The 25,599-nt window shown below is 38.8% G+C and overlaps 1 protein-coding gene across 13 annotated transcripts in view; it reads right to left on the bottom strand.

Moving 5' to 3' along the window:
- Positions 1-25,599, bottom strand: part of EPHA6 (EPH receptor A6) — a 520,880-nt gene that overhangs the window by 112,455 nt on the left and 382,826 nt on the right. For all 13 annotated transcript variants that reach the window (XM_072025112.1, XM_038183870.2, XM_072025089.1 and 10 more), the window contains 4 exons: positions 23,613-23,721; positions 20,096-20,166; positions 17,074-17,199; positions 6,576-6,761 (listed from right to left, as the gene is read on the bottom strand). In XM_072025112.1, the coding sequence (XP_071881213.1) occupies positions 6,576-6,761; positions 17,074-17,199; positions 20,096-20,166; positions 23,613-23,721 (492 nt within the window). The remainder of the gene's footprint in view (positions 1-6,575; positions 6,762-17,073; positions 17,200-20,095; positions 20,167-23,612; positions 23,722-25,599) is intronic.

Here is a 25,599-nt window from a genome sequence, read left to right as displayed (position 1 = left end):
TGTGGATGCTTCACCAGATGAGGTTTCTGAGAACAGAATGGGCAACCATCTATCAAGACTAGTTTAAATATAATTGATTCTGCCTTTGGGCAGGAAGACAGAGAAGATGACCGCTCAGCGTCCTTCAAAGCCTTATCCTGTACACTCTGTGAATTACGAGAGGATGATTTAACATTGAAGAATAATGCAGAAATTAAGCATTTATTTAATTTGCATTTTATAAGGACACAGTAACCCTGCCTGAATTCTGAGAGTACTGTAATACTTAACAATTAGGTTGAAGTTTACTAAATAATGCTTCTGCTTTCATCGGACTTTGCTAGTGTGTTAATACCTCTATACAGAGTAAGAAATAAAGTACAGAAATCAATCAACTAAAGACAACTTGTGAATCTGGATTATTGATTGCTTTTTATACACTCTTTAAACCCCTCGCTCCCTTATCTGTTGACTGTGAAAACATACACATTTTATAATTTTTCTCATCATTGCTCATATGGTTTTGGTACACAAGCAATGGATCAGCCATGTTTCTACAGCAAACCTGTCAGCACAATGTATCCCTGTTACTCATGAAATCGTACGGTTACAGTTGTAAAAAAAGCCCCAACCCTACACATATCACCTACATACTGTATCTGTCTTGCCTTTTAACTTAATGCACCACACTCTTCTCTAGTTTTATGGTAGAGGAAGACATTGAATACTTTATCCAGAAGATACATGGAAATGCAATCATTTGCATTTAATCGTGATGTTAATCATGCAAATTGATGATCACGTTTTTCCTTAAAAAACAAAACAAACAAACAAGCAAGCAAAAAAACCCTGGTGATTTCTTATCTACCAGATTTCTTCTTTTTAAGGCTATTGGCAGAAATGACTTGTGTCACCTATTTTTCTACTAGAACAGCATCTCACATCAAAGCATCTAAATATCTTTGAAAGACAGGTCCTACATGACTGAATGCAGACATCTGAAAGCAAAGGATCCTGAAGAAAGTGAAATCCTGTTTCTCAGACATAAAATATAAAAGCAGAATTACAGAAGTTTACTTGTGTTAGATAACATATCATGGTCAGATTAAGCTGCTGCTAACAAGATGTTAGCTCTTTGACTGTTTGACAATATGCTTTTTCTTCACTGCTTATCATCCTGTGAAAGATGTTACAGCAGAGTTGACGGTTATAATGTATAGCTTGCTTGCTGCAAAACAGAAAAGCAGAACACAGAAATGTGACTGATTTGAACTTCAGAAAACCATAATGACCATTTAATTTCTGTAAAGCGATCCTCAGATTGTAATTAGTATAAGAAAAAATATTTTTCCAGAGGTTTAAGGGATAATTTATTTTTAGTATGTATCATTTAGGAGAACGAAGTATTCAGTATTAATTCCTGGCAGCAACCTTCAATAAATTAAATCACAGAATCACAGAATTTCTAGGTTGGAAGAGACCTCAAGATCATCGAGTCCAACCTCTAACCTAACACTAACAGTCCCCACCAAACCATATCCCTAAGCTCTACATCTAAACGTCTTTTAAAGACTTCGAGGGATGGTGACTCCACCACTTCCCTGGGCAGCCTGTTCCAGTGTCTAACAACCCTTTCAGTAAAGAAGTTCTTCCTAACATCCAGCCTAAAACTCCCCCGGCGCAACTTAAGCCCATTCCCCCTCGTCCTGTCACCAGGCACGTGGGAAAATAGACCAACCCCCACCTCACTACAGCCTCCTTTAAGGTATCTGTAGAGAGCAATAAGGTCGCCCCTGAGCCTCCTCTTCTCCAGGCTGAACAAGCCCAGCTCCCTCAGCCGCTCCTCGTAGGACTTGTTCTCCAGGCCCCTCAGCAGCTTCGTCGCCCTTATCTGGACCCGCTCAAGCACCTCGATGTCCTTCTTGTAGCGAGGGGCCCAAAACTGAACACAGTACTCGAGGTGCGGCCTCACCAGAGCTGAGTACAGGGGGACAATCACCTCCCTAGCCCTGCTGGTCACACTGTTTCTGATACAAGCCAGGATGCCGTTGGCCTTCTTGGCCACCTGAGCACACTGCTGGCTCATATTCAGCCAACTGTCCACCATCACTCCCAGGTCCTTCTCTGCCTGGCAGCTCTCCAACCACTCATCTCCCAGCCTGTAGCTCTGCTTGGGGTTATTACGCCCCAGGTGCAGGACCCGGCACTTGGCCTTGTTGAACTTCATACAGTTGACCTCAGCCCATCGGTGCAGCCTATCCAGATCCTCCTGCAGAGCTTTCCTACCCTCGAGCAGATCGACACACGCACCTAGCTTGGTGTCATCTGCAAACTTACTGAGGGTGCACTCAATGCCCTCGTCCAGATCATCGATGAAGATATTAAAGAGGACCGGCCCCAGCACCGAGCCCTGGGGAACGCCACTAGTGACCGGCCTCCAACTGCACTTGACTCCATTTACCATGACTCTTTGGGCCCGGCTATCCAGCCAGTTTCCAACCCAACGAAGCGTGCGCCAGTCCAAGTCAAGAGCAGCCAGTTTCTTGAGGAGAATGCTGTGGGAGACGGTGTCAAAAGCCTTGCTGAAATGCATGGTAGTTTGCATGCATTGTCTGAAATACCCACATGCATGTGTGTGTGTAAAAATAACTTAGTACTATCGATGTTAATTATGTATTTCAATACAAATCCTGAAAGGTAACCTATTTTGCAAGAAGACTGAGCCTTAAAAAGATTCCACTCGTCATGGTGACATGTGTGAGTCCTCCAGTATGAAAAGTTTGGAAACCAAAGCACTTATTTAGGAATTAATTTTAACAATTGAGAGTTATTTGGGATAAAGTCTGAGAGGGAGGGGAACAAACTAAGACTATGGCGATAAAAAAGCACTTGCGTGCATTGATACTTTGTTCTGACACAGTATTATACCATACTGACAAGGCTATGCTTTAAACTATTGTGTAAGATACAGTCAAAGTAAATTAACTACAGATTCCTGTTTGGTTGGTGCAACTGTACCACAACAATGATTTCTCCCAGCACAGTTAAAATAGTCAGAGATCATTTTCTTGGTGTGTCTTGTAGATACAGTCATGTTGGCAGGTGTTTGCTGTAAACACAGCTTTTATTTACTTTACAGACTTCACATGGGAAGCCTAAAACAGACTTCAGCACGGTGTAGGTATGGAAGATGCATCTTATTTCTCTGTAGCCCAGATCTCAGCATTGGTTACACATGCTTGCTGTGAAGAAGAAAGTTTTATTTTTCTTATACCTGTTTATCAAAGTGTAGTGGACAATGACACTAAGTGTTTGGACAATGACACTAAGTGTTTGGACAATGACACGCAGCTTGCTTGAGCATGTCCTCAGACACCAACGAAGAGCTCCCGAAATTATCACTGTGCTGGTATGAGTCGGAAGGGAAACATGTATGGTTTTGTAGTGTGCTAAGCAACTCTCATCAATTTGCTAGGCAAATCTGCAGTCTTTTCTGACAAACCATGAAAGGAGTGGTGCTGCTAAAACAAAACAAACAGGAATAAAATTTCCTTTGTGACTTCTGGTTAGCAAAATGAGTGAACTACTGGGTCCAGATTCTGTGCTACAGTGTATTTGCCTTGGCCTGGCAAATTGCCCTTGAAACGAACTCTCTATTAGCACAGAGTATTTGCTACAGCAACAATTCTGCCTACTGTTAACTGCGATTAGGGACTGCAGTTAGCAAAAATGAGAAATGAAGCAATTGGAACAGAGGATTAAAACTCTGTTGAAGACTGACTTTTGAGCAGGCTTAGTTTAGCATTTTTCACTCTCTACAGTACATATTCCATAGCAATTTTGGAAACAGTATAATTTAAAAGTTAACATCTGCTGAGCTGGTAGCACCAGATAAAGGCTCTTGTTTGCAATGAACAGGCAAATTTGTTATTGCCCCAGTCAATAGCTATCGATCTGGTAGAGCACTTCTGTTTATTACAATCAAATCCTTTTCCTTTTTTGTTCAATAGTCAATGACATTGTAATGGAAGGTACTGCTTACAAACTGATGCAATATATATTAGCAACTGCTAAAAGTTAATGACTAATGGTTATAAAGTGGAAAGCATGTGCTAAAAACAGCATTATACTTCTATTAATCAAGCTTACTGCATCCGATGTCCCTTTATAGGTTAGCAGAACTGAAATGCACATCACATAAATAGTTTCTGCTATTATTAATCTAAATTTTAATGCAGAACACCTTTTAATCATGGTATCATTACATAAATAATTTGGCTAGGCCAAGGTTCTGTCTGACTTTTATAGCACACCTTTTAGTCATAGGAAATTTCTTTCCCTTGTGCAATCTTAGATTCTGCATTTAGGGAAATACAAGGTAACCGTTCTGCTCCCAGCTGAACCCATGCTATTCTCTAATAACCACAGATGGGAAAGCATAAAAGGTAACAACCTAAAGACAAACTGGCAAAAGCATGGCAAAAAACTGGCATAGCAGAGTGCATGTTATCTATCCATTGCTTCCTAGCTTCTTCTCTGCAGCAGAGCAGTACTGTACAACTTTGCACTTTGTATTTTATATAACCTGCACTTTCCAGGCCTTTGGATAAAATTTGTTGATAATCCATGTATTCTTTTCACTATATAATTATTGTTGTGTAATTGTCATGTTTTAAACCTGCCTGACCTCAAAAATATTTGCTTTCAAATTTTTCTTTTATATCTGAGAGGTGTGCATAGTTTTATAGGACAGTGTGACTGTAACAGTTGCATCTGCTATTCTTGCCCTCTAAGCAAGCATTCTAAAGCCACTAATGAAGTGTGTAGGCCCCTGAGAGAAAAGCACAACTGCTAATGATAATTTCTTGACTTAAGGTTGTCTATAACCACTCTTCCTGTAGAACAGGAACAAATACTCTACTGTTAGAGCACTGATTTATCTGTTTGTTTCTGTTTCCTTAATGCAATTTTCATTTCACTCTAGACTGATGATGAGACATTACAGAAACAAAATTTATAAGTGTGGCAAAGATTAAACAATCATGCCATTGCCAAGTACATTATTCTGTAGTCTGTGTGCTCCAACTAATTGGATTTAAACAATGTTCATAAATTAAGGCCCTTAGCCTTGTTAAGAGATGAGACATACAATACTAGATCCACCAGGCAGATTCTGAAACTGGTGAAGACTGGTGAAATTTGAATTGCTGCTCTACTGCTCATTATGAATCAAGGAGCTAAACTCAGGTAAGTACCTACGTATTTACATATCTTTACAAAGATATCCAGTGCTGCTCAGCCAGCATTGGCTTGTGGGTTTTTTTTGTTTGTTTGTTTGTTTTTGTTGGCAGAGCAGCTACTGACAGTACAGAAATGGAGATTAAGCCATATCTTTCCAGAAGTCTGCAACATAATGGATTTTGTTAGTCTAGTAACCAAACATTCCTAAATAGTAATGAATTTATTTTTCGCAATACTGTGTGAAGAAGAACAAATTGATCCTCTTCATCTTAATTTAGAACCAGAGAGAGACAGATTTGCACAAGGTCATCCTGTAAATCTACTGAAATTCCATTCCAATGACATGAGTTCAGGAGATATAATTTTCTCTCTGTTCTAGTATGCTGTGTTTTCCAAACATAGCTTTTGATATTGTAACAAGGTGAAAACAAGAAATATTCATATTTATTGTATCTACTGTGAAGGTAAGAGGGCATCATTGATTTATACACACAACAGTTTATCTTGTCACAAGTTCTACAACCACTTTAGAAGAGAAATATATGAAAGCACTGCAAATCTGCAAACAACATAGCTTGGCTGAGGCAACGATTATGAGAAGAGTATGTCTTGTGAGTTTTGTAATTCAGTGCAGCAAAAAGATGCCATTAAACAATTACATGCCTGATAATAAGACTTCTAAATAATACTTAAATGATAAATATATATTTTAGCATTTCAGAAAGATTCAAAGCCCAGATAAAAATGCTAGACTTCAGAGACAAGATTGTTAGCCTCTCGGCAGCTGCAAATACATATAAAGAGTAAAACATTATCATAGATTATTCCGGAATTTTAGAAAATCATTTGCAATTGTATAACAAGTTTAAAATAATTTACATTTTTATTTCTTTAAAATAGGAATTTGATCTCTTCTGGCACCAAAACCAGCAAAATTAACTGAGTAGAGTGAGTACTTGTGAAAAAGAAAAATATAGCTGCTACCGTACAAACTCTACAAGGTGAATTGACCTTACTGTCAACTCAGTTACATTTATGGTTTCCTCTGCTGAATTCCACTTGCCCCTAAGCAAAATCTGCAGTGCTATTTCGTAGGAACCTGTAAAGGTTTAATATGAATGAGGAGGATTTTTAGTAAAAAGCAAAAAACAAAAAGCCAACACATTTCTAATTGAAAACAGACAGGCTATACATTTCCCAATGTGATCTGTATCTCTGCAGTATTTGCCATCACCTTATGATTTGGATCATTTCTCAGGACTGTAATCCATATCAAATGCAGAAGCAATGCTTAATATCAATACTAAAAGGCACAGAATGGGAAAACAAAGAAAAAACTCATAATAGTAACTTACTTTTTGTAACAACTCCTTCAAGGCGAATTATATTTGGGTGATCAAATTGTCCCATTATACTAGCTTCTCTCAGGAAATCTCTTCTCTGTCTGTCCATATAGCCACCTTTCAGAGTTTTAATTGCAACAGGTATCTCTCTTTTTCCTGGTGTCTTCAGCCGTCCACTGCATACTTCTCCAAATTCACCTTAAATATAAAAAATATTCATAAGATCATTTACAATGGCTGAAGAACTATGGTATAGTTTGTACTGCTGAACCTAAACAACTAATTTTTCAAAATAACCTCCAATACCTACCTTAAAAGTTGTCATTTTTAATAGCTCAGTGTTGTTTGTAGTGGTCAGTGAAACCAGAACACAAAAATATTCAAGAAACTCATACAGCCCATAAAAAAAGACAGTATCCCTGTCAGTGAGAAGTAACAGATAGGATATTCAAATTCTTGAGCTGCACCTTTCATTTGTGCCACTACCCTGAGATCATGGGGACTGCAGCAGCCAAAGCATCTGCCATCCATGGTGTAGTTTACCTTGTTTTACTGACACTTTGAGATTGAACTTTGATATCAATACGTTTGTGGTATAAGTGAGCATGCTATGAGGAAGTAATGTAAAGAAGCTTAGATTTTACTTCTAATGATGACAAAATACCTATCTATAACTATTTATAAGGCATGTTGCATCAAGACCTACATGAATAGTAATGCCATTAGGGTAGACGAATGTATAACTACCCTGCACTTGGAGAAGGCATTTAAAAATGTACTTAACGCTATTATGTTTCTGAAAAGTACTTGCACATGGTTTATTTAAGTGACTGATGTACCTACATGAAACTAACTACCTCTTCCACAGTTTGGACAGCCAAAGGCCAATTGTTTCAGCAAATCAGGACTGGGTTGTGTAACAAGAAGAATCTTAAAGCTTGCTACAACTGGTGTTCAATGTACAAAAAGGTCTTTGAAGAACGCACATCTCACATTCACTTTGGACATTTAGTAATTGAGTTTGCATTGAAACCACAACTTTTTTTTTGATCTTGGAGCCACTCAAAAGTTTGGGAGCAGGATGTGGCCCTTACTATCCGCGAAGAACTGGTTGGTGACCTGGTATGGCACTTGGATGTGCACAAATCGATGGGGCCGGATGGGATCCACCCAAGGGTACTGAGAGAACTGGCGGAGGAGCTGGCCAAGCCCCTATCCATCATTTATCAGCAGTCCTGGCTATCCGGGGAGGTCCCTGTTGACTGGCGGCTAGTAAATGTGACGCCCATCTACAAGAAGGGCCGGAGGGCAGACCCGGGTAACTACAGGCCTGTCAGTTTGACCTCAGTACCAGGGAAGCTCATGGAGCAGAACCTCTTGAGAGTCATCATGAGGCACTTGCAGGGCAAGCAGGCAATCAGGCCCAGTCAGCATGGGTTTATGGAAGGCAAATCCTGCTTGACAAACCTGATCTCCTTCTATGACAAAGTGACACAATGGGTGGACAAGGGAAAGGCTGTGGATGTGGTCTACCTTGACTTCAGCAAGGCTTTTGACACCGTCTCCCACAGCATTCTCCTCAAGAAACTGGCTGCTCTTGACTTGGACTGGCGCGCGCTTCGTTGGGTTAGAAACTGGCTGGATGGCCGGGCCCAAAGAGTTGTGGTAAATGGAGTCAAGTCCAGTTGGAGGCCAGTCACTAGTGGCGTCCCCCAGGGCTCGGTGCTGGGGCCGGTCCTCTTTAATATCTTCATCGATGATCTGGACGAGGGCATTGAGTGCACCCTCAGTAAGTTTGCAGATGACACCAAGTGTGTGTCGATCTGCTTGAGGGTAGGAAGGCTCTGCAGGAGGATCTGGATAGGCTGCACCGATGGGCTGAGGTCAACTGCATGAAGTTCAACAAGGCCAAGTGCCGGGTCCTGCACCTGGGGCGCAATAACCCCAAGCAGAGCTACAGGCTGGGAGATGAGTGGTTGGAGAGCTGCCAGGCAGAGAAGGACCTGGGAGTGATGGTGGACAGTCCGCTGAATATGAGCCAGCAGTGTGCTCAGGTGGCCAAGAAGGCCAACGGCATCCTGGCTTGTATCAGAAACAGTGTGACCAGCAGGGCTAGGGAGGTGATCGTCCCCCTGTACTCAGCTCTGGTGAGGCCGCACCTCGAGTACTGTGTTCAGTTTTGGGCCCCTTGCTACAAGAAGGACATCGAGGTGCTTGAGCGGGTCCAGAGAAGGGCGACGAAGCTGGTGAGGGGCCTGGAGAACAAGTCCTACGAGGAGCGGCTGAGGGAGCTGGGCTTGTTCAGCCTGGAGAAGAGGAGGCTCAGGGGCGACCTTATTGCTCTCTACAGATACCTTAAAGGAGACTGTAGTGAGGTGGGGGTTGGCCTGTTCTCCCACGTGCCTGGTGACAGGACGAGGGGGAATGGGCTTAAGTTGCGCCAGGGGAGTTTTAGGCTGGATGTTAGGAAGAACTTCTTTACTGAAAGGGTTGTTAGACACTGGAACAGGCTGCCCAGGGAAGTGGTGGAGTCACCATCCCTGGAAGTCTTTAAAAGACGTTTAGATGTAGAGCTTAGGGATATGGTTTAGTGGGGACTGTTAGCGTTAGGTCAGAGGTTGGACTCGATGATCTTGAGGTCTCTTCCAACCTAGAAATTCTGTGATTCTGTGATTCTGTTATTTAAAACCTATACCAAACATGCCTTGGATGCCTGCAGGTCAGTTTTCAATGGGTTGTAATTGAGTAAATCAAAAACAATGTTTACAAAAATATGTCAAAGCACTTGTCAGTGCAAGGTATTTCCATAACAAAATCAAATTTGCTACCCTAGCCATTTTGGAATCAGAAACACTGAAAAACAACAAAAAAAAGAAGGTCATAAACAGATTTATATTTATCTGGAGAAAATAATTTTTATACCCTCCGCGGAGTGCTGTATGAACTAGTTTTCCTTGAAGTTTAACTATAGAATGAAAGAAAATACAGTGCGTGACTAAATATAAGCTGAATACAGAAGAGATAGACTGAAAGACAGAACTTTACTTCAGAAAATTAGAAATCACTGATATTATAGGATTAGAATGGTTGTTGTCAGACAGTCTGTGTTTTATTAGGCTATGTCACTTCCTCTATAATATAAAACCATGTAGTCAATAAGACACAAGAAGACTGGAGGGATTAAAAAAAAAACAACACAATTTGATAGCTGGCCTTTCACTTCAAAACAGAGACATCATCAAGTGCAAGAGTGCAGTTAACAGATGTGGAACATAACTCTGAATAAATTAGCCTATTCTTAAACAGCTAACGAAAGCCAAGTTTTCCAGGTCATCTTTCTATCAAAATACCCTATTTCATTTATTTTTATCTTATTTTGAAAATAAATGTGAGCTTTATAAAAGTGTGAGCTTCCCTAAAGATATGTAATGTGTGTAAACATACATGTCACAAGACTAATGCTCTGGGAATCTTTTGACAAAATGGGGGCGTTGGCAAGAGAATTTCCTATATGATTTACATGTATTCCCCTTATCTCATAGAAGACTCTGCTTAAAACCGTTTGCCCGACTAGGGCCACTGAAAAAGCAGTAGTTAATATAGACTTTCAAAATTCTACCATAAAACAAAATAATGAAACCTGAATGTTTGGAAGGATACAGAGTCACAGAATCACAGAATGGTTGAGGTTGAAAGGAATCCATGAAGTTTAATCCCCAGTTCAATACCCCTCCTCAAACAGAGACACCTAGAGCAGGTTGCCCAGAACAATGTCCAGGTGGCTTTAGAAGATCTCCAAGGATGGAGACTCCATAATCTCCCTGGGCAATCTGTGCCAGTGCTTTCTGATGTTTAGATTGAACAAGTTGTATTCTGCCTAACCCACATCACATAGGCATGGTATATCAATTGTTTTATTCTGTGATATATCCAGCAGTGTTAGAATTTCTCTCTAAAGCCATGGCCTTATGAGGCCAGAAACAAACAGAAAATCTTACTGGTTTTTCAAACTTAATTAAGTCATCTTAAAATTAGAAAGAAAAATAAGTTATTTCTCTTGCTGAAACAAAGTGTCAAGGAAAATAAATATTAAAACCTTCATATCCAGTTTTTGAAGATATTTCAAGAAAAATAAATTTGTAAGCTGCAAAATCTCATTTTTTAGAAAAAATTGGAAAGCACTGGTTATGGAATAAATTTTTTTGCTATTAAAATATAATACAAGACAGTACTACAACTTCAGAATTTCTGAAATAATAGCATTGATACCTTAGGGACTGTAGAGTTGTTCAGCAAGTGTTTTGAAATGAATTAAACTGAAAAAGGCACTTGAAGGACTTACAAACCCAAGATTTATTATCTGTATAACATCCGAAGTGGGAGAAGGAACACCATGTCTTGCCCTGATCTGTCTCTTTTCCCTTTTCTGAATTAATAATTTGTACAGGCAGAATACTCCCCTTGGATATTGCGACTGATGAACTGATAAACATAAAGACTAGCAGCATTTTTTTTTTGTGGTGTGATGTCAACCAGACAGTTATTACATTTTGAAACCTAAGGTATGTGTAATAATTTCTAGTTCTGGTTTAAACTAGATAGGGATCAATAATATCACTTAAAGTGTTGAACTATTTATGCTGAGAAACATTCTGACAAGATTCCCTTCCAGAATATTTTTTTCTGGACTTCTGTTAAGATAAAGAAAGAATTTTAAATTACTTTAAGTGAAAGGGAAATGTATTCAACAAAAGGGATTTTTTAAATCTAAGAATCTGATTGTTCAGATGGAAGATAAACAAGACAAATACTGGCCCTGCAGCACTAAAGGTTCGTGACTGCATGGGTAGTAAGTAGAAGCTAAGAGACAGATGTCAACGAAGTCAACACCATTCCTTGCTCCAGGGAAAAAGCTGGTGATAACTAGAGTGAACTAGAGTTCATTGTCTGTTCAGTTTTAATAATGTGTAAATAATCTATGTTTTAATGATATAAAACTGACATGTCTTATTGTATGTTATGCAAAAATAAGCTAATTGAGCACTCCAGAAACATGCCTTATGCAAGCCACACATCCCTTTTCTCATCCAGTCATAAAATACGTGTTATTTAAAGCGAAACAGGAATAGTCAGTCACTTAAAAGTCCGATATACAGACCTGTATTGCTACACTGTGTTGGGTTTGTATGGCAAGATTCTGGTAGCTGAGTGCTGCAGGGATGGCCTCTGTGAGGAGTCCAGCAGCAGCCCCATGTTAGACAAGGGCCAGCTTCAGCCGTCTCTAAAAGGACCTGCCACTGTCCTGAGACAAGTCAATAAGTGATGTTCGTTGTGCCTCTGCGAGAGCAGATTTACAAAAGGGGAAAAAAATACCTGCTGTGCAACAGCAGCTGGGAGAGCAAGGAGTGAGAACCAGCCCTGCAGACCCCCAGGTCAGTGCAGGAGGGCAGAAGGTGCTGCAGGCACACAGCAGCAGTTCCCCTGCAGCCTGTGGAGAGGCCCCTGGTAGAGCAGGCTGTCCCCCTGCAGCCCATGGGTCCCACATGGAGCAGATCTCCACGCTGCAGCCCCCCCATGGGTGGAGGAGCCCCCGGTGGAGCAAATGGATGTGTCTTGGAGGAGGCTGTGGCCCATGGAGAGCCCCTGCAGGAGCAGGCCCTGGGCCGGAGCTGCAGCCTGTGGAGAGGAGCCCACGCAGGAGCAGAGGGTCTGGGGGGAAATGCCACCCACCCGTGGGGGACCTGTGCCGGAGCAGTTTGCTTCTGGGGGATGGACCGCATGGTATGGAGCCATGTGGGAGCAGTTCTTGAAGAGCTGTTGCCTGTGGGCAGCCCCCACAGGATCAGTTCAGGAAGGATGGCATCCCGTGGAAGGGACCCCACGGGGAGCAGGGGCAGAGAGGGGCTGTGAAGGAGCGGCGGAGACGAAGTGTCAGGGACTGACCACAGACCCCATTCCTTGTTCCCCTGCGCCACTCAGGGGGAGGAGGTGAAAGAGGGTGGATGGGGTGAACAGTGTTTTTGGTTTGCTTTTAGTTTCTCACTGTTCTAGTCTGCTAGTCAGAGGCAATAAATTATATTAATCTCTCTACACTGAGTGTGTTTTGTCCATGGTAGTAATTGGTTGGTGATCTCCCTGTCCTTATCTCAACCCTTGAGCCCTTTCCATCATATTTTTCCCCCTTTCCCTCTGAGAAAGGGAAGTGAGAGCACAGTTGTGGTGGAACTCAGCTGCCCAGCTGGGTAAAACCACCACAAACATGAGATCAAAAGAAGTATCTGACAACACAGAATTGCTGTTTATAAAACTGAAAGGTTGCAGCATCAAAACCAGCTCATTTCCTCCAGTTTTAGTCATTAGACCTGTGGGAAAATTGACAGAAGCTTTAGAATATAAAATAATAAACCATACTGTCTGAAAAATTGAAGAGTTGGCCTCTTCCTTATGTCGCTACCTTTTAATAAAGAAAACACAAAGTATAACTTTTAAGAGAGACTTGACAAAGATTTGTCTGGGAATTCCTCCCAAGAAGGGCTGAAGCTTTAAACTAAAGTGCAAGAAGAGATGAGGCAAAAATAGTGTCTCAGGAAGGACAAAACCAAAGGATGTCATAGCATGTCAGTAGGTGCAAGTGAGCTCAACACAAAGTGATGCTGAAAGGGATAACATGAAGAAAACCTACAGCAGTGAAGAAAAGGCAAATTGTGGGAATTGGCAAAAAGGCACCTGTTAAACTTTGTGATGAACCAATGGGAGATCTGATGGAATATTTAGAATTAATGATAAAAAAAAAGACCAACAGTTTTGAATCTAGATTTATGTGCATATTTTGTTACTTTAATGCAGGTCTGCCTACTATTGTGTGTACAAATGGAGTAAGTGTAGGACTGAAGTATGAACAGTTTAGAAAGAACCTTGCAAAGTCAGTATTTTATTTGCTTTATTTGCACCAAAGCACCAGAAGGGAGGACAGTAGTTTGGAGAGTTTCTAAATGTACTGGAACACCAAAAGCAGGTCAGAGGGGAGGACTGGGAGAGCTGAGGTCGCAAGGTCAATTAACTGGCCCTGTGGAATATAGTGGCTGTATTCAAAAACATCAGCTCAGTAAATGTCCACTATAATGATTTGAAAAAGGATATTCACAAGAGATTGCACAAAATCATTTTTTTTTCTCAAAGTAACGATGTCTTATGAGCTCAGCACCCTTTCTTAACTTTTTACTGCTTTTTACTGCATTTATTATTATAATCTGCCTAATTATATGAACTTGCAACAGGAATGCTTATTCCTACAATTAAACGCTTAGACATTCTCTTTTTATTTTGGTTATGATGTATGTCTTTGACAGTTGCAGGCCAAGTGTCATCTTGATCTTTATAACTATGAAAGGCTATTTTCCAATCTGCTGTCACTGCTTGAAGATCTTCATACTTTTTCAATTTGACCATTTGATGCCACCTCTCTGAATCAGTTTTTAATTGCTTACAGAAAAAATAACACAATGTGGAACTGTGTGTATGTGTAACCAATGATTTTAAGCACTTGTTTTTTTTTTTTTCATGTAACTTAGTATTACCCTTATGCTACTAGCACTTGGCATGAAGGAACAGACACAATTGTATAATATTGCTAATGAAGGACTTTAGAGAAATCCCAATGTCTAGTAAAGCATTCAGAAGTATCTGTACAGCAGAGGGAAACATAGGACAAAAACAATAAAAGAGGAAGCCCTGGGTTTTTCAAGTTGAAAGTTTATTTGTATCTGGGGTAAGTGGAGAGTTTAGATTTTAACTTTTTACAGTGCTGTCATCAGAAATGAGATAATCATTTACTGTTCTACTTTAGAATATTACTTCTGACTTACCCTCAGATAGTTGCAAAAGATTATTCAAATAATATAACGTATATTACCAATGCACACCGCCCAAGGTCATAATTAGCAAATACTTTAAAAGACAACATAGGTACAGAGGTTGGCAAGCTGAAAAAAGAAGCTGGGAAAAGAACTTGACTGCCAAATTCACCTGCACTGCAACTAGTGAATTATGAAGGGCTTTTGGACATGACTTGTTCTATAGAAAAAGCAAATTTGAAACTGCTTCAGGAAAAGATTGCCTTCAAAAATTTATTGTCCAGAAATGCTAGAAAACAAAAATCAAATATTTGTTATGTTCTACTCTGACATTTTGCAAAATAAAAGTTTTTAGTTCTTGAATAGAAATAATTTGTTTTGAAAAATAAAAGTTACAGAAATTCAGAATGAAAATCATTGATCAAAATAAAATGTTCTAACAACACCTATTTAAGAAATACCATTCTTAATTCAATTTTTAAAAAGGTTTTAATGATTTATTTGGTAAAATATTTTATTTTTAAATTTCACTGAGGTGAAAATTGTAAACATCTTTTTTGTTTTTTACAGGAGTAATTCTCCTCTGATAGGAAATCCATTTTACATCTAGTTGCAATGTTTAGTATGGAATCAGAAAGAAAGCATAAAGGAAGCTTCAGGACTGCTGTGAATTATAATGATATGTCATGTCTCCTAGCAGCTATTCAAGAACTCTGTGAGAATTTGTACTCTCCCTGCCTCAGGCACAGTATTTAACCTGTATCTCGCCTACATGGAAATGGGTTTAAATTTCATCGCACACAGTTTGCAAGTCCTACTGGGCAAATATCTTTGAAGATGACAGATTATTTAAGTAATTTTAGAAGATAAAAAGTATAAAAATAAAATATGTCAAAGCAGGCAAAAATTCACCCCCGAAGACACAACAGAAGGGAAAGGGAAGCTGAGTAAGAAATTTTCATAAATGAATTAAGTTGAGAATAAGGACACAGTTTTCACCTGAACAAAAATCAGTAAGCTCAGCCCTTCTCTGTCATATTCAACTCCTCAGAAATCAGCAGTCATTCCAATACTGAAGGTAGTTCAACATGCTTTGTAATCTAAGACATCAATATCTATAGTATGTCTGAAGAAAACGAAGAAATACAACAAATCAAATAGAATATTATCTGCAAAAGTCAGCCCTCTAAGGGCTTTCTCAAGCTAATTGCAATGGCGCACAGTGCCAGCTACACCTTATCTAGCTTTAGCAATCAGGTAAAACTCTAAAGTACTCTTTAGAGTTTTGACTGCAGGGTGAAACCAAATTTTCTCTCTTACTTTCAGGTCAATACATCCTTTTCTCTGCTAACAGTCCAGGCTTTATGTCTATTATATTATTTGCATGAGATTTCCTAGTGTATAAACACCTTTTAGCAACACTGGAGTCATTTCCATTGCTATCAGCATAATAAAGTATCATTAAATGAGGGATCTCAGCTGAAAAATACCTCGTTTCTTGAGTGACTAAGATGTATGAAACAAAGGTAAAAAGAAGGCTCGTAATGCATTAGGTATTCTTATGGAAATTTTCCTGACAACAGCACAAATTCTGTAGTGGGGTCACTATGAGCAAATTACAGAATTACTTTCTTTACTCTTTTTTCCTTACTGACGCTCTTCCACAAGGTGTAACTGAATTTTGCTCTCTGTTGTATCATGATTTTTTTTTTTCTTGATGTCATTAAAGTTAGAACAAGTAAAAAAGTTCAAAAAATCAGTCATTTATGCTGGCATTTATTTATTAAGCAAAAGAAAAAAAAAAGTATTGTTAAAGAAGGTCAAGAATGGATTGCTCAAAGATGGGCATTGGAATATGGCAGTGTGCACATAGTATCGCTGAGGATGTAATGCATGCCAGTGAACTCCAGACTCTCCCTGACAGCCTCTTTCTCCTTTTGATTTGCTTTAACACCAAAAAAATGTGGTGGGCCTTCTGAATGACACGTTGGTCACAATGCATGCACTGAGATCCACTATTTTGGTTACCTCTTAAGAACATTTTGAGCCTCATCTCTGTAGGTCCTCAGTAAACAATAATTACTTGCCACCTGTCCTAGAGTGTCCGAACACAAGTTGAAAGAAATGGTTTTAGAGGACCGATCTTTACATGTTGTTTCTTCTCTGTAAGGAAATCCAGTATCTTTGTCAAATGTATCTTCAGGGAAAAGACAGAATCAAGTGGGCCTACCACACAGCTAATCCAAATCAAGTAAAAATTACTATATTTTCATAGTGCACATTTACCTTATATAACACATCTTTATTCAGTCAAAGACTGAATTAGATAAGTACAGTAGTCTTTATGCTAACCATACATAAGCTAATCTTTTCTCATGGGTATCTAATTTATTTAGACGGCCTGTCTGTACCAAACCTCCACAAAGCTTATTGAAATAACTGAGCTGTTATGGGAGAACAGGCACACAGAGATCCTTAGTAGCAGCTGGACAGGAAGGCTGCTGCTGTAACTTCAGAAAATGAAAGACACTTGAGAATAAACTGGACTATCAGGGAAATATGCCATTTTTAACGACTTAACCACTTGCATTATCATGACAACTTCAGAAAAGTAGTCTTTCCATTCATAGACAGTTTTTGAGTGTGTTTGCTTTTACCTGCCCCAATGACTCTCTCAATGCGAATTCTTGAGGGATCAATCTCCTTTGCGAATTCATGGACAGCAAGAGATGGGTCTTCATATGTGTCTGGATCAATGTATGTTTTGATTCCTGGGAAACGTACTGCAAAAAAGAGAGAATACTAGGAAACAAGCATTCTTTGATACTCACACATTATAACAATATAGATATTAATTTTCCGACACAATCAAAAGCATTTAAAATTGCTCCTTGAAACTGCAAGCAAGGTCCTGCTGAACCCTGCTCAAATCTCTTGAGATATTCTAGGTGACTGAAAGCATGGGTATGTCATCAGGATTGTTGCAATGCATTCTTACATCAGACTTCCCTTCAGCTTGCAATGATAACTGATAACCAGTGTCAGTGTAAACCCCAGAGAAAATATAGGCATTGGGTTCTCTGAATTTTATGTATACATCTAGGTATTATCACGTTTGCTGGCTACACAGGTGCCAGAGGAACAAAAAAGTCAAAGGCCTTTGGAAAACTCAGTCTTTGGATTTCAATTGATAAGACAGTGTCAAACTCTTATGCAGTTCTGTCTCTGTCACAGCTGAACCAAGCAACTCCTGAGAAAATAACAGCCCTTCCTAAGTTTTGAGATAAATGCTATTTTAGGTAAGTCAAAGTACTTTTTTTTTTAATTTTATTTTTTTTTTTGGTAAGCATTTCCGTTCCAACTGATACTTAGTATTTTGGTCTAAAGAGGCTCCTTGGTGCCTCTTCACTTAGCTCACATCCTGAAGGAATTTTTCAAGTACAGATGGTAAATTTGGAAACTATAACCTTGGAAAATTCAGCAAGTCACAAGGGAAAATATGAGCTCTGTGCTGTTCAGCTGAAAGGATGTCTACAGAGACACCAAGTGAAGCCTCAAAGATATGGTGAAAAGCTGATCCCCACGATTGACAGTGATTATGTTCAAAGATTTTGTGTCCTCCTTTGCTACTCCTTGGACAATTTAGACAATCTGTCCTTTACTTTGAAAACACTGTTTGCTAATTTACTCCTGTCTTTTACTGGTGGATGGATGAACATTTGTTTTGCCAAACAGGTCCAATCTTTGAGATCCTCTTCTCTGAGAATGGGTCCTGGAGGACTGTGCTGCTTTGTTCTATTCTGATCAGCTTGCACAACCAAAGAGCCAGGTGCAAGATGAGAACAAAAAATATCCAAATCCATTTACAAGGCTTTGATAATTTCTGTCTGCTTCCTTGGAGATGGCTGCAGCAACAGTGGGTTGGTGCCAGACTGCTTTGGCAGGTTCCAGCAAGGCATCATTTTTCTGGCATGGCTAATATCCCTTGTGTTCCTGAATGTAGCATGTCCATGAACTTATGTTGTTTCTCTTGGACTATCTGGATAAGAAATTCTTTAGGCTCCTGCAATGTAGTGATTAAGTTCTGGAAAACTTTCAATTCATTAACAGACATTGATGTAGATAACGCATTAATTTAGCACGATAAGAGGAGAGTATTGCAGCTGGGTCCAGAGAACCTCTTTAAAAGAATTAAGTACCACTCAGCCTTCTTCCTCTTATCACTTAGTAGATGAGTTTAAATTACTTCCTTATCTGATGAGTCTAAATACATTAGGTGAGACCTAGTTAAGGATGTACAAATATGACTGGGCTTCATTAAGTCACCTGCAACACCCATTTGGACCAATGCTGATAGAGTACACACACCATTCAGAAATGGGAAGCACATCATGTGATTCCACATTACCAGCAAGATTATGGACCCCTTTCTAACTTTCTTCAAAGAGTATATTCCCTGAAATCTTCCTCAGAGTCATGCAGAGTTCCCAAGGGACGGAGGTAGGATAAACAGGAGGTGGTTCTTCTCTGCTTGCAACAGCAGCATAGGAGATAAAGCACGGACATGACTAAGCTAAGAAACGGGAAATGCTAAGAAGTGCTAACAAATGCTAACAGCAGAATTTGTTTTTTAAAACATCTTCAGCTTGTTTAGGGGAGGTGACCCCATAGAAACTGTGCAGCCTCATATCTTGTTTCAGGTTGAGATGCTAGATACCAAATCTGTAAGTACTCAGCAGTCAGGCAAAGATTGCTACTAGCATGAAAAAGGTACTTGTGAAGCCAGTGAGTGCTCCCATTGTAAAGGAGGGAATATTATTGGCAATACAGTCCTGGCTATTGGGGTAAATCACAGTAATTCCTCTTGATCCTTGGTTCTGTGGAGGACATGCATGATCAGGTAAATACCCTCTTGAGTCTGATGCTGAGATAACTCCCAAAGAATGGGAAGCCTCTTAGGTGAAGCTTTGTGTCAGCATGAAATAGGGGATATAGTGTAGTCAACTGAAGCAGGATTTTATTTCTCGTGACATAGCTTCAGTCTTGATCATAGTATTTCCAGGGATGTTTTCAAAAATGAATAAAAAAATAATAAAAATATAACACCCTTTCTAGAAGTAAATAAAAACTTCTTTTAGCTACTCCAACATAAAATGACGAAGCTAGTAATATCAATTAAGTAGCTAAACTGAGCTAAATAACTAATATACTGCTCATGAGAGCTTTTCTCTCAGAGTCCTGATCACTGAGAAAGAATGTGAGAGAACGCAACCCATTCTACTTTTTATTTCTTGAGTGGCCGGAAGTGTAGATCCCAAAAGGCATTAATAGTCAAAGAGAACTGGCTACAAATATGGCACACAGTAACCAAGAGCATTATTCTGAGGCAGACGTTCAATAGGGTCCAGACCAGTTGTGAACTCACAGAAATACACCTGGAAAACTGATAAATGTGATTAATAGAGTACTAAAAAAAAAAACCCTTACTCACTGGAGTGAATTTGGTGAAATTGTCCAAGAGAACATAGAAATAAACACAGTCTTGATGGTGCAGACAATAAGGAACTATTCAAATGGCCAGATTAAAACATGAAGGGCAAAGGACGCACAGAAAACAATGAACGTTCTTCATTTAAAACCTAATATAGATTTTATGTAACACAGTGTTAAACTACTTACAATGTCCATTTTGCAAGTGAGCCCTTCTTTTTTCTTCAGATTTCATTTTGGCCTTTATGTACCACTGGCATCTTTTAAGAAAAGCAAGTGAGGTTTAAATTAAAATGGTTGTCATATATAAAATAAATGTACATTGTTTTATCTGCAGATTTATAAAAGCCAAAATTTTGCATTCTGAATCAAGAGATTTAGTTGTGAAACTGAAAAGAGAAAGACACACAAAGAGCTACAGCAAATTAGATACCAATGAAAAAAAATCACAGTTGGATGAGTAGTGAAAACGACTAGTGAAGTTTCATGCAATACCTTATTTCCAAGTTCGAAAGAATCTTAAATACTTTGCATACACTGGCTTAGGCAAATTAAACCTTATGCTATTACCTTTTATACCCAGTGGGTCAAAAAAGCTCATAATTTCTTCATAATATAATAAGTTCTTTGACTTCAACATATTTCATGAAAAAGGATTTTTTTTTCCCCATTAAGACTGCTATTTTTTACTTCTGATTAGCTCTGTTCAGTCTGTTAGGCAGATTTGTTATTTCTCATAAGATAGCTGCTATCTCATAGGATAAACTGTATGTAGCCTGCTATGTGAATACAGTAATTTAGCATAGGCCTGGATGATTGCAAATCCTTGGCAAACAATGCTAAACCCTGTTGATATTCATGAACAGTTAGCAACCTTACCTGGCAATTCAAGGTTATGCTGGAGAAAACTGCCACATGGCAAGATTTCAGGTTCCCTCTAACAAAACCTCTCCTAATTTTAATGCTGTCTATCTGTGGGACTGTTAGTGCCCATTTAGAGGGCCCAATGATGGGAGTAACTGTTTAGGGTCAAGAAACTAACATAAGATTTGCTCTCGGTCTTACAGCTCTTACTCACTGAGCAGCCTAAGAAGGATGACTTAGAGGGAAACCTCTGGAGCTAAGGGCTAGGCTGAGGGCTAAGGGCTATCTGGGCACCAACAGCAGTGCATGTGGACATACGCTTTGGTGTACAGAAATTCAGTTCCATAATAAGCTTTGACAAAATGACTGGCTTTTTTGTGTTCATAATCAGCCTAACAAAATAAACTATAATTATGGATAGTGTATGCAGTAAAATAGTAACCACAGAGAAATGGGAAATATGTGAACACACCCACCTCCTCTCAATGGTTCATTTAAACTACTGAAAAAGATTAGGAACACTGACAAATGCTTTCGCTGCTATAGAGGTGACGATGAACATCTGAAGGGCAGAAACTTCTTAAGCTATCAAAATTAGCAGGAAGTCATTTTCACAGTTGCGTACCCTAATGGAGGGAAACGGTAACCATGGGATTCTCAGCTTCTGTGGAAATCTTTGGATTGTACACCAGTTGCTAGGACCACTAAGCATGCCAGTGACATTTTTAAGACCTGGACAACTGGTCTGTGGGATCCCAGGTACTAAGAGGAACACTGAACTTACACTCATACAGCTCTTACACTTGGAGTGTCTGCCCAGAGCAACACTTGAAGAAACAAGTCTTTATCCCCCACAAATCTCTGAAATATCTAAAGCCCTAAAATTAAGACTATAGAAGCCAGTGAGAGTCAGCGATAGAGTCTTCCAGTTCCAGCTCCCCATTTTCTACTATTGCCAGCTAGAAAATCATTGGAAAGGAATAATTTCTCTAATGATAAGGATAAGGACCCTGAATTTTAATACTGCACTTCCTGGAATTTAGCCAAGACTCTGGTCTCGCTACCTACCCTGTGCCTCGAAGTCACTATCGCTTTCATTTTTCTATCTGCAATTGACAACCATGCTTCCTGCTTGCTCTTGGTGGATAATCACTCAGCAGAGTGCAGAGGCAGGTGCTTGTTTAACCCAGCCTCTCCACTATGAATAGACTCATCAGCAGCCCTGTGACTCGATAGCTCATCAAATTGCTAATTCTAAACAGTGAAGCAGAGCACATCTGTAGGATACCAATCCCATTTTTCATGCAGAAATTCACCTCCAGTCCTATAGTAAATTGAGTATTTATTCAAAATTTTCTTGCTCTGTCTTTTACAGAATACACTCTTATCACTGCATTTAAGCAGCACATCAAAATGAATTCATATCTTACATAATTGAAATAGTCCCATTGAATAAGATGTTAGAAAGCTACGAGAGTCACCAGTGTCCTTAACATTAAAAAACAGGAGAAATAAACCCAGATAGAAACCCATTTCCATTTCCTTTTTTTTTTTTTTTTTTTTTTTTTCCATTCCTGAGTTTACTGAATGTTTTCAGAGGAAAGAGTTTTAGTTAGGTTTCAGGAGTCACACACTCAAGGATTCTGCAGAATCATTTTCTCTGAAAGTTTGTCTTTGTCTGAGTAACTCTTCTCTGAAATAGTCTGTCATTTGTAGTAAATAAGCTTCTAAGATTACTTGAGATCACATCATGTTTCGATGTGAACTGCTTCCATTAGCTTCAACTGAATGCTAGACTTAACCTGTTTTATTGTTTAGCAGAGCATTAATTCACATAATGGTAGCTACTGTAGTGCCATATTTGGCTACTGGGATACTGCAAATAAATGATCCAGCCTGCACTGGTAGGACTTTCTTTTCAAATTAAAGGTATTGTTATACCAACAAAATAGCAAATTAATTACAAGTCTGAAATTGCAGCACTGTCAAGTGATATCAGCCTGGTCTGTAATGATTACTATCCCATTCAGAGAAGTAACTGTAACATCTTCCCTCTGTGTAAGCACAGACTCTAAACAACACCAGGAATGGTGCAGAAACTCATCCAAACTTCAGTTTTTTTCTGTCCCAAAGCTGGGTAAGAAGGAAACTCCGTGGAGAACACTCCTTACATGGAGGCTCTTCCACCATTTGTATTATGCATCTGCAGGAGGAAGAGGAAAAAAGGGTAGAGATGGGCCAAAGCCCACACAGATCCTCCTACAGAACTTACTGAAGGAGATGAGCCCAACTACCTCTGCTTGGACTCATATCTCTACAGAGTACCAGGCTTTTTTGAACCATGGCAGAACTGCGGTCCCACTGATGTCTCACAGAGATCTCGAGATGAGACATAATGTCTTCATCCTTTTAAATTTTGCTTTGTTTCCTGGTGGAAGCAGATGAAGTCCTAAAGTCCCAAGGAAAACACTCGTATAAAAAGACATTTTACAATAAATACTGGTTTTTGTGTTCCTTTCTTTTCTTCGTCTTCGAATGCCAGAGCCTTGAGGGTGCAGATGTATTGTATTTAAAAATGTTTGCTCTACAGACAAGAGGGCCAGAAACTTATTTTAAAAAGATAAATTATTTCCTGATTTCACATAATTACTTAGCTGCCCAAGCCGGGCTTTTAAGAACTGTGAGTGTGAGCAGTGCTGAAGAAAGAGGACATTGACCCAGCTACATCTAACCCATATTTCAGCACTGACAATGTGGTTTAATGACTTAGCTATTCTTCTTAAACTCTTAGTGTTGGATGACACAGACCCTGAGTAAATAAGAACACTGTAGCATTAATTACCTTCCAGTGATCAGGAAGAACAAAGTGAGGATGACCAGGAGAGTGAATCCACCAACAGCAGCAGTAGCAATCACAAGAATCTGTCCCTGCTCCGCAGCCATATCAGAAGCTGAAAGAGAAGCACAAAGAAATGAGGTTAAAACTCCAGTACTTGGATTCATGTGGAATGGGTGACAAAATTTCACTGATCAAATGTTGCAATTACTCTGTAGTAGTTTTCTTGGTGCTTAGACCAGACATCAGATGTGAATATGCCTGTGAAGTGAAAAACCTTAACCTGTGTCCCAATTATAAAGAGGCAGAAAAGATTTTTTTTTTTTTTTTTAAATGAGGAGCTGGCATTATCAGATAAGTTTTTCAATTGAAACTAACTTGCAATTTACCAAAGTTTGACTACAACACGCTTTTGGACATAAAACTAGAACAAATTTATTGATTTTTTTTTAGCTTAACCTTGCATCTAATTCAAAACTTCTCCCCATCCAACTGTCCCAAGTGAAGTCAGCAGCAGTGCTATGCATGTAAGACATACTAAACTAGACTCAGTAGAACGTGAAGTACAAAAAGTGCACGTAATATGTAGCCTCACACATTATTCTGTGTTTCTGTTATTTAGTTTTACACAAATTTATACAATTTTATCTATAACAAGCTCTGGTGATTGGCATAGCTATTGAAAAAAAAAGATTTTCTCATGCCTCATGTTTTTCTTCTGCTTTTTGTAGAACATTTAGCAGGTAAAAAAGATCATCTGAAACTATCTAGTATTCAGATGCTTGATCTTTTCACTGTTTTTTCTTTATAATATTAAATATTTACACTGACAAAGTACCTACTTACAATTAGGCTGGTCCTCATTGTGCAAATACTACTGAATACAAAAAGAACCGCATCTCCTGTTTTGTGACTTCAAAGTTTTACTTCTTAAAGTAAACTCAGTTACACTTGAATATTTTTACCATATGATATTTACCTAATTCTGATTTTCTTTTTCTATGAGAAACATAAGATTGTCCTGAAAGAAAAATAAATAATTCTATTCAGGTACCTTGGACAACAGCAGTAAATGCAGAAAAGAAAATAAGTTTTAGATTTATCAAGGAAGAAACTTTGGCTTTGTAATCTTGTAAATAAAATCTTCAGCTTTCTTTGTGCATCAGATGATTAAAGTTTAAGGAAATCACCTAGGCTGCTGGAAAGAGAAAGCTCAGCAGGCTATATTCTCTCACTTTGCAGTTGATGAAGCCCGATACAATGTACACATAACTCCCCAAAGCATCATAAAAAATTGTTTTCAAGAAAAACATTTGGCTTCTAAATAATATTTGTGAGTGTCTTAAAAATTAGCTTTGTAAACTGGCTTTGTAATAGTAGTAAAGCGAATAAAAGCAGTAGTAATTTATGTCCAATTTTCAGCAAAAACAACTTGTTAAATTTCTGCCATTTGGTTTCTGTCCATATAATTTAATGGAGATGTGCACTGGCAGTAAATTACAAGGCATTCAGTATCTGTGATCATAAACTCTCCTCAGACAAGTTAAATACATGAATCTTCCAATAAATGATGTATCAAAACCTTTTATCAAATACTTACTAAATAGCTAATCTCCAAAACAGTACAGTGATACCATGGGAAGGGACTGTAGCTCTGAATTATCTTACGTTCCACAGAGTCAGGTTTAGATGAAAAAATACAATATAAAACATGGTGCCACACGAGTAACAATGCAAAAAGTAACAGGCTCTTGAATTCAAATGTTGAATACTATTTCTAACTAGCAAGGGTTGTGCTAAATGTTACAAAGACAGCCAGGGATGATTTGAAGTTGCAAAGGGTAAGGGAAGTTTTAAATGAGTGTATCTTGTCCATCTGTGCAATGAAAGTGAGAGAATGAAATGCAGTTTTTTTATTTTATTTTATTTTATTTTATTTTATTTTATTTTATTTTATTTTATTTTATTTTATTTTATTTTTTATTTTATTTTA

The sequence above is a fragment of the Anas platyrhynchos genome, chromosome 1 (assembly GCF_047663525.1).
Source record: "Anas platyrhynchos isolate ZD024472 breed Pekin duck chromosome 1, IASCAAS_PekinDuck_T2T, whole genome shotgun sequence".
Lineage (NCBI taxonomy): Eukaryota > Metazoa > Chordata > Aves > Anseriformes > Anatidae > Anas > Anas platyrhynchos.
The sequence above is the reverse complement of the archived record's forward strand: the minus strand, read 5'-3'. Positions and strand labels throughout refer to the sequence as shown.